Here is a 9,158-nt window from a genome sequence, read left to right as displayed (position 1 = left end):
GATTTGGATCGAACGATTCGGATTAACTTGTGAATGTGAACAAACACCGTCAGACTCACACCCTGCCTGCACTTCCCCTTCCTGGCGGCTGAAACGGCGCACAGCAGTTACACACGCATAAGGCAAAATGTGGTTAAAGGGCAGGCTCAGAACAACTTCCTCTGAAACAGAGCAAATCCATTTATAGGAACAGCAACAGTGCAGCAAAAACGTCAGCTTTCAAACACAAACAGGTATAAACAACTGAGTTTTATTATTATATTTCCGTATCTTCTTGCATGACTGATGGCAGTTTCTTTACAGTGAGCTCTTTCTACGTTTGACTTAACACTTCCACAAACAAGTATGTCCTGAACAGAGAAAATTTGGAGACAATTTAAAACGACAGCGACAGAACACAAAAAAAATACAAAATTCTTCTGAGTTTCATTTGGAACAGCACAGCCTCAGTGCTCCTGTACTCATGGTTATCAACTTGATTAATACTTTAAGGACCCGCCTTTGTTTGGGGATTTGTTCTAAGTGGCTGAAAATGAAACTGTAAATATTTCATTATGTACAGTCATTGATATTCATGAGTACAGGAAGACACTCGGGTGTAAAGGGTAAATAAAGGGCATCAAAGCCAGATTGGTCACGTTCCTCTCCTCTCGGGTCGGCTGCTTACTCCTTTAACTCTCCACTCTTGTGCCGAGTGGCAGTTGGAACATTCCCAGGGTGGCACGGGGGAAACACTAACACTTCCATCAGAACTGTAAAGACAAGAGAATCAAATTAACACGAGGCAATAATAAAAGCGGAGCCGCTGCAGGAAGCGAACAAGTTACTTACATTCTTGAGGAATTCTTCGGCAACGATACGGGCCCTGGCATTAACCGAAAGTTTCATCTCACTGATCTCCTTGTCGATCTCCTCCATGAAGTGGATGACAAAGTCCACCAACTTGTGTTTGTACATCTGCTCCGTGTGGAAGTTGGTAATCAGGAAGCTAATATCATATCCCTAAAATAAGAGCGGAAAAAATAAAAGACACCATTTGTGTTACTGCATTAAAGCTATTGTAAATACTGAGATATTTAATGTTGTTTCCTTCTTTTGCTTGCTCCCTTTAGGGGTCAACAGCGGATCATCTGCCTCCAACCCCCCCCCATCCCTAACATCCTCCCCTGCTGCACCAACCGTCTTCTAGATCTTCTTTATTGAGGTGTTTACTGTCTGTATGATGTTTCTAAAACATGCATGCATGAAGACCTTTATGACTCATTTAGCTCCCACACTTCCTCGTTTTGTACGTGGTATTCTTCCTCTGATACTGTTAATAAGTACTGATTTCTCTTTTGTCACTCGCTGTCTCTTACCTCTACTGGCTTCCTCCGCAGAATGAAGAAGTTCTCTGCTCTCATCATCATGAAGCGCATAAACTTGTGGCAAAGGATCTTCTCGATCTCATCGGCCTGCAGTCAATCATAGTAGTTTTTAAAGAGCGTTAGAATATTCTGGAAAGTCATAACCACAATAAAAGTTAAAGCCATTCTAGCTCTACTGACCTGCTTGACAGCAATACTGACTCTGACGGAGTTGATGGATCCCTCGATGAGAACCTTCTCCTTGTCATTACGGCTGATCACCACCGGCTGAAGCAGCAGCTCCTTACTGCTCCTGTAACAACAGCAAAAACAGTCCTTCTAAACACAGTAAAACTCAACGTTATACTCGAGACCCCGCAACACTGAACGGGGAGGACACCTGCGAACAAGCTGAGGCAAGTCCCTTCAGTCCAACTTTAAAGCCTTGCCCTTGCTTGTAGCCATTTTTCTTCCCTCCTTGATTTTCTTATGCAAGTTTGCACATGACTGAACTCGTCTGCCAGCAGCTGATCATAATACACACATCTTTAGGGCAGGAGAAACATGAGGAAGCATAGGGTGGGAAGCAGCAGGGGACAAACCAGTGAGACTCAATTGAGTGCTGCTAAACATACCTGACCTCCACCTCTGGCTTGTTGTGGCGCTCCACCACCTGAGAGGAGAAGTTCTCCAGACATAGGGCTGCCTGCAAGGTGGCCCTCACAGCGTTTAAGTAGGGGCGCAGAGTCGCTGTCTGAAGAGAAAAGTAATAAAAAGTCAATACCTGGGAGGATTCGGCCACATGCAATGAGATCCTTCCAGTTGAATAAAGGTAAATCGCCCAGCAGGGACTTGTGTTTAAGGCTACGCATGACAATAATCCGTGTGCAAGTCTCACTTGACAGCTATCTGTTATCACAGGCAGAATGAACAAGTATCTACTAATGCTACGTAGCTACGTGTAGATCTATCTGCGATATGAATGCAGAAGAGGATGTGATGCCTTCAGGTGATCGACACTGCAGCTCATCCAAATTATTTACTGTATTTATGCCAGCTATATACGTCGCTTTTCCACGGTTTAAGGACAAACTGTGGTGAAGCTACAGGTCACAGAAACGAGCAGAAAAGGAAACGAGAGGAAAAGACAGCTCAGTCAATCTGTTTCTGCAAACCGTATCAAGGATGCCCGTAATCTCATTTTGCTGCAGCCAACCAGAAACCACGTCTACAAGGAACACACAGCTAGCTAGCTAATCTTAAGTTAAATATGGCAGTAGTTACTTGGGGTAATTGGCTAAATAATTAAATATAAAGCTGAGTGTTGTGCTGGAGACTTACCATTTTTGAGCTGTAAAAGACGGAAGTTCCTCAGCCACGCCTGGGACGACTCTTCCGTAAATCCTACATAGTCGAGAAAATCTATGGTGTGTTCGTTTTGATGCGAGGGTTAGTCTAATGAATCGTTTTTACCCACCCAGCGTAAATGTTCGCGTTTATTTCTCCGCCCAGGTGGAGTGTATTTTTAGTAAAACGAGCACACCCTAGGGTGTTCCCATTCTGCACTATGAAGAGGGGACAACGGCTGTTGTCTCACGAGTTTTTATTTTTACCTTATATGGTTTTCATAGTTAGATGTCAATTATCAAGATTAACGTACACAAACTATACTGTCAAACTTCCAAATTAAAAGCTTGGCAGCAAATATTTTTAATACGCCTAGATTTGGTATCATCCGATGATACCATTGTGATAGACTACTCAACAGGCTCTATGAAGCGCCAAGTCTCCAGACTCTGTATTCTCAGACTTGCCACTTTTTAAATTGCTTTTACGACTTAAAATGCCTGGTTAGGTTTTGTAAAAATTTAACTATCTTATTTTTTCTCCTCAGAATCGTCATTATATATAAAATGGGACATCATTTTAGGTGAATAATTTTCACACACACCCCCCTCTTACCACAATGGTTTCACCCATCATGGACGCCATTCAGTGAAGGTAACTATCGCTGCTCTAAAATATTATACACATTATAATTTGTGCGCTATATTTGTGTGGTGTGGGTTTAAAACGCCCATATTTAAAGCGTCTGTGCGCAAATCATGAATATAAAAGAAACCCTTGTTAGAATTTAAACGTATTCTCCAGCATTTCGGGCCCAGCGAGCCTGCGCTCTTTAAAGCAGTCCCGACTGTACGTGCGGCCGTACGTAAGTGTTTCTGAATTTGTGTGTGAGAGCTACAGCACAGAGCTGGACTCACATTGTATGCCAGTCTGATAATCTAATGAGTACTTTGTCTTATGCCAGTAAAATCACTGTCAGGTCTTTGCTGCAATACATCATGAGTGAGCTGAAGGACTGCCCCCCACTGAAATACTACGACTTTAAGCCCGTGGAGCATGTCAAGGTATGCCCCCGCTACACTGCTGTGCTGGGCCGCTCAGAGGATGATGGCATCGGCATCGAAGAGCTGGATACCCTGCAGCTGGAGCTGGAGACACTGCTGTCGTCAGCTACCCGCCGCCTCCGAGCACTGGAAGAGCAGAGACAGGTAGGAACAAGCTGGTGACCGCTCTTCTTTCATGTAACTTTTCTTTTAACCATAAGGCTTTCATCTCTAAGCATCTAGATGCAGCCTTGTATATTAAAGGCTACCATAATTTTTTCCTCTCTATTTATCTCAGATCCTTACAGACTGGCAAGATAAGAAGGGAGATAAACGCTTTCTGAAGCTGGGAAAAGACCCAGACCCCGCTGCCTCATCTCGCCACAAACCAAAGAAGCAGAAATTGGACGGTAAAGGGGGTCATGGGCCAGGCCAAGGTCCCGGCAGACCCAAAACCAAAAACCTGCAGCCAAAAGTACAAGAGTATGAATTTACAGATGACCCTCAAGACATTCCCCGCAACCCTAAAAATGATGCTCCCAACAGGTCCGCAACAACTTACAAAATATATCTGCTTAGTTTATTTTCTCTTTGATGTTTCTTTTTTTTTCCTTCTAATTTTCAAGTTATTCTTAGATGTGTGTTTTAGCAAGAAAAGAACTTTATTCTTATATTACCTTGTAATATTTCTGTTTTTAAGATTCTGGGCCTCAGTGGAGCCATACTGTGCAGATATTACAAATGAAGAAGTACGATTGTTGGAGGAGCTTCTTAAACCACCAGAGGATGAAGCAGACTACTTCAAGGTATGACATAGAGCCATGCACGCAATGTTATGTTACAAATAACTGTATGCAATGCAGTGAATAAGAGTGTTTTGAGGTTTGGGGCTGATCTGTGTTAATGGTAGATTCCAGCATTGGGAAAACACTACTCTCAGCGGTGGGCTCAGGAGGATCTGCTGGAGGAGCAGAGGGAAGGAGCACGAGCCAACGACAAAAAGAAAAGCGTCATGGGAGGGCCGCTTTCTGAATTGGACGCAAAAGGTGAGGGGAAGGCTCACTTGTGCCTACACGTGACTGTGCATGAACTAGTAACTCCACCTTAACACTAACATTTATCTTCACTTGCTGTAGACGTGGACTCGCTGCTGAAAAAGTCAGAATCCCAACACGAATCTCCAGAAGACGGTTGTCCCTTTGGTCCTCTCACACAGCGTCTGCTGCAGGCCCTTGTAGAGGTCAGACTCATCATTTTGTGACCAGCTTTTGCCCTGATAACGCTTATAACAATGCATTATTGCGTTGTAAAAAATACAAATAATAATATACATATAAATACATGAGCATGGTTTCTTCCAGGAGAACATTATATCCCCCATGGAGGATTCTCCTATACCGGACATTTCAGGAAAGGATGCTAACGATGGTGCTGGGACTTCACCCCGAAGCCAAGGAAAAGCTTTTAGGTATAATGTCAGCATCAAATACATTTTTGATGTATTACATGAGAGAACCTCCTGAAATAGCAGCCATTTTTAAACACATCTCCTCATCCACACAGACCTCGGTATCCTCAGCATGAAACAAAAGAAAAACCGCATTCAATCTTTTTTTAGGATGTTTTGGCAGGTCAGCAGCTAACTCTTCAAAGTACCTCAATTTGCTGTCTACTTTCATGCAGCTGTGCCTGCACACACAAACGTGGATGTTAATTCCTCTCCATTAAATTTAAAGGGAAAAATTGGTTCTAGATTTAAGGTGGTAACATTGGTTGTTTTAATGGTGTTTTCCGCTCTGCATCTGCATATTTCTTATGATCTTTGCCATCTTTAGCGTTCCTCATACGCGCTCCCTGGAGGCTCGAATCAAAGAGGAGCTGGTAGCCCAGGGGTTGCTGGACTCCGAGGAGCGACCTGGCCAGGGAGGAGACTCTGAGGATGAGGTCCTTGCAGAGCTGCTGAAGAGACAAGCAGAACTCAAAGCCCTGACCGCTCACAACCGAGCCAGAAAGCAGGAGCTGCTACGGTGAGGACAGAGAGCAGCAGTGGTTCTGTTTGCCACCTAAGTGAAACTGTACATGTGTTAGAGATCTTTGATCACATGAAACTCTGGATTTGCTGTTTTTTCACAGGTTGGCAAAAGAGGAGATGCGCAAACAGGAGTTAAGGCAGAGAGTCAGGGTGTCTGACAATGAGGTGATGGAGGCGTTCCGGCGAATCATGGCAGCCAGGCAGAAGAAACGTACCCCAACTAAGAAGGAGAAAGATCAGGCCTGGAAAGCACTGAAGGAGAGGGAAAGCATTCTCAAATTACTGGATGGATAGAGGAAACCACAGTTTCTGTGGTGAAAAAAATATTGGAAGAAACCTCTTCAACCTAACACACAGCTCAAACAGCTGTCAGTTGCATCAAAGGCCTCTTTCAGGCTTCTCTCTCCTTTGACCTGCTGGCATCTGGACACGCCGGCTTCATGATAGAACACAGACCATGCTGACTTTTGGGAATTGGAAATGGTCAAAATGGCTTTATTCTTACTGTAAATAGAAATTAATATAACTTGTTATTGCATGGTATTTTCTAGTGGGTTGGGCTGAGCAACTCGCAAATATGCACTGTGCACATGCAGTCATGTTAACTCTGCAGCAAACAGTCTCACTTGTGTCGCTCAGCCTGATCTAGTGGCATTACTGTTGCAATGCAGGCTCCTCACTGATGTATGAAGCCACACGTTCAGATTCCAGCAGTTAAATGGAAGGTATGTGAAAGAGGCCAGTGATGTAACATACCGTTTATTACAGCTCTGCATGATTTAGGTAGGAACGTTTCTGTAGTTGTTTTTGTTCCATGTGATGTACAGCAGAGCAATCATCGGATCAGTAACATTCAGCATGCATCACTGACTTTTATACTGTTGTTTGAAACGTTTTTCTTTTGTTGGTTCATTTTTATTTTTTTTTTACGTTTTTTAAATTTCATCTGCCATTGTCATGCTGTGAAAAGAATACATCAGTACAATTTGAGAACAGGTTTTGTATATGTTAAAAAAACAGACAAGATGCTGCAGTGTGTGCAGCAACATCTCTTCCCTTCAGTGCTAACAGTGGGTCCACCAGGAGCAAAAAAAAGACATAGACCATTGCTACTTATTAAAACAATAAAACTGTTACATCTGTTGATATTTGTGCTTTTGCTTTCTTTATGTTCTTAGTCAGTTTATTTATTAGCAACATGTTTAAAAAATGCTGACCACATAATTAACAATACATTAGAATAAAATCAAATAAAAACACAAACGTGAGAGAAACAATGTGATCAACATGTCAAATGGGCCGCACACCAAGAAGAAGAGGGGAGCCCGATGCTGTAATCTAGCAACGTGAGCTTCTGATTACAGAAAACTGTTCCCAGCAGCATAACACAGTGCATTACGATTAAAGAGGTGGTAACGTCCATCATCTCTGTATCTCAAAGATATATTCACTGCATGATATTCAGTTTTCAGTCACTGATGCTGAAATCCAGCAGGTGGAAAAGGTTTACCTGATCACATACTTAAGTACTTCTAATACGGTGAAGAACCATTCTTTGTAGGTCTCTAAGGAATGCTTAAAACTGTCTTCATTTAAAAGGAAAACAAGATATTTTCTCCATGAGGCTTTTGGGCTGTAGAATAAAATACAGTCACATTGTTCCAGCAATGGCAGTAGTAATTAAGTCTCTTCCAGTCTCAACTCTTAGACTGGAAGTTATTCTGTTTGTCACCAGTTTTTTTTTGCTGGTTAGGAGGATGTTCTTAAAATCTTTTTAAACTGCTGTACATAAAAGCTACATGTCTTCATTAATAAGCCACATTGCACATTGCAAATCCAGATTTCCTGCAGGGTAGGTGGAAGTAACAGGATCCAGAGGCACCACTAGATGGCAGTCTGTGCCTTTTGCTATACATAGCCCATGGTTGACATAATTGCAATACTGTGTGTGTCTCTTTGTTGGTGATTGTATATGTCCATCTTTCACTTTATGATCCTCACCGATCTGGATTTGGGGATAAAGTAAGAGACTGTTGCTCAGTGTGCAGCTGTGGGTCACACAGTTCATCCTACAGAGAAACAGTCACCCAAAGAAATGTCACCAGTAAGAAACAGTTTCCTTAAGAAACTGTCACATGGTCACAGCAAAAACCACCAAACTGCTGTTCACCCAGACGGATTCAGAAAGTATCTTTTGAAAAGACCGCAGCCATGCTCATGTTTCTTTGTCATTCTCAGCAGTTTCAAACAGCTTTTCTGTGATTCTTTCTCCTGATGTGTGTGATAAGAAAAGACTCGTCCATGTGACTTTCAAACTCAGGACGTTTTATTAGAAATGTGTACAAAGTCCTATCATTGCTGTCTCTAATTTTTTTGTGGTAGTTTCATTTTAATGAAGAGAGGCAAAATATTAAATAAGTATTTGATCCCCTACAACACAGCCAAAATTCAGGTTCCCACAGATTGCCTGTGTGACAAGATGTAACACAAGATTACAATCAGTCAGTCAATTATAGATTCTCCTAATCTCAACTTCGTACCTATATAAAGCACGCCTGCGCACAGAATCAGTTTCAGTCCTTTGACAAATCAGAATCAGACCTAAGATTTGTCAAAGGACATCAGGGACAAGATTGACCATCAGCTTAATGAGAAGATGACAACTGCTGGTGCAATTATTCAGAAATGGAACAAATACAAAATGACCATCAATCCACCTCAATCTGGAGCTTCATGCAAGATTTTGCCTGATGATACGAAGAGGATCATGAGAAAGGCGGTGAAGCAGCACAGAACAACATGGGAAGAGCAGTGACCAAAAACACCACTATAACACACATAATAGAACTTGCAGACGCTGCAATTTAGCAGCGTCTGCAAGTTCCACCTGCTCATGAAGAAACATGTACAGGCTCGTCTGAAGTTTACCAGTGAAAATGCTGTGGTCATTTTAAAACCAAACTCAAGCTCTTTGGCATCAACTTAACCCGTCGTGTTTGGAAGAAGAGAAATGCTGTGTATGACCCAAAGAACACCATCCCAACAGTCACCATGGAGGTGGAAGCATTATGATATGGGAACTGTTTTTCTGCTAAGGGTGCAGGACGACTTCACAGCACTGAGTGGCCAAAAGACCGGGCCATATACCATAAAATCTTGGACTAGAACCTCCTTCCCTCACCCAGAACACTAAATATGGGTCATGGCTTGGTCTTCCAGCATTAAAGTGACCCAAAACATACTGCCAAGGCAACAAAGACATGGCAAAAGAAGAAGCACATTAAAGTCATTGAGTGGTTTAGCTAGTCTCCAGACCCCAACTCTATAGAAAGTCTGTGGAGGAAGCTGAAGGTTTGGGTTTCCAAGCAGTAATAAAAAAATCCCTAAAGG

The 9,158-nt window shown here is 42.5% G+C and overlaps 2 protein-coding genes across 4 annotated transcripts; one reads left to right on the top strand and one right to left on the bottom strand.

Moving 5' to 3' along the window:
• Positions 1–234: 234 nt before the first annotated feature.
• arpc4l (actin related protein 2/3 complex, subunit 4, like) lies at positions 235–2,840 on the bottom strand. The gene is made up of 6 exons (XM_085273253.1): positions 2,688–2,840; positions 1,982–2,100; positions 1,548–1,659; positions 1,359–1,454; positions 832–1,002; positions 235–752 (listed from the first exon to the last, which is right to left on the bottom strand). Exons 1-6 carry the CDS (start codon positions 2,688–2,690, stop codon positions 747–749), a joined length of 507 nt encoding a protein of 168 aa, XP_085129379.1. The 5' UTR covers positions 2,691–2,840; the 3' UTR covers positions 235–746.
• A 288-nt stretch (positions 2,841–3,128) lies between these two features.
• tada3l (transcriptional adaptor 3 (NGG1 homolog, yeast)-like) lies at positions 3,129–6,912 on the top strand. Of its 3 annotated transcripts, none has more exons than XM_085273252.1 (9): positions 3,129–3,558; positions 3,658–3,901; positions 4,035–4,282; positions 4,437–4,542; positions 4,647–4,782; positions 4,873–4,976; positions 5,098–5,204; positions 5,572–5,763; positions 5,870–6,912. In XM_085273252.1, the coding sequence occupies exons 2-9, from the start codon at positions 3,692–3,694 to the stop codon at positions 6,060–6,062; spliced, it is 1,296 nt and encodes a 431-aa protein (XP_085129378.1). In that variant the 5' UTR covers positions 3,129–3,558; positions 3,658–3,691; the 3' UTR covers positions 6,063–6,912. The 3 variants fall into 3 exon arrangements, with proteins under 3 accessions (XP_085129378.1, XP_085129377.1, XP_085129376.1); XM_085273251.1 differs by having other exon boundaries at positions 3,130–3,347; XM_085273250.1 differs by having other exon boundaries at positions 3,130–3,901.
• Positions 6,913–9,158: the final 2,246 nt, after the last annotated feature.

Source organism: Mchenga conophoros, linkage group LG5 (assembly GCF_057382185.1).
Source record: "Mchenga conophoros isolate Kocher_MC1m ecotype Shallow Benthic linkage group LG5, M_conophoros_male_GT1.1, whole genome shotgun sequence".
NCBI classification, from domain to species: Eukaryota; Metazoa; Chordata; class Actinopteri; order Cichliformes; family Cichlidae; genus Mchenga; species Mchenga conophoros.
Note: the sequence above shows the minus strand (reverse complement) of the source record. Positions and strands in the feature narration are given on the sequence as shown.

Coding starts and splice junctions, on each gene's coding strand:
- arpc4l (XM_085273253.1), bottom strand. Junction 1,660..1,981: donor AAGCCAGAGGTGGAGGTCAG/GTATGTTTAGCA, acceptor CTGTTGTTACAG/GAGCAGTAAGGAGCTGCTGC. Junction 1,003..1,358: donor TGCGGAGGAAGCCAGTAGAG/GTAAGAGACAGC, acceptor CTCTTATTTTAG/GGATATGATATTAGCTTCCT.
- tada3l (XM_085273250.1), top strand. CDS start 3,635: ATGAGTACTTTGTCTTATGCCAGTAAAATCACTGTCAGGTCTTTGCTG. Junction 4,283..4,436: donor AAAAATGATGCTCCCAACAG/GTCCGCAACAAC, acceptor TCTGTTTTTAAG/ATTCTGGGCCTCAGTGGAGC. Junction 5,205..5,571: donor AGCCAAGGAAAAGCTTTTAG/GTATAATGTCAG, acceptor TGCCATCTTTAG/CGTTCCTCATACGCGCTCCC.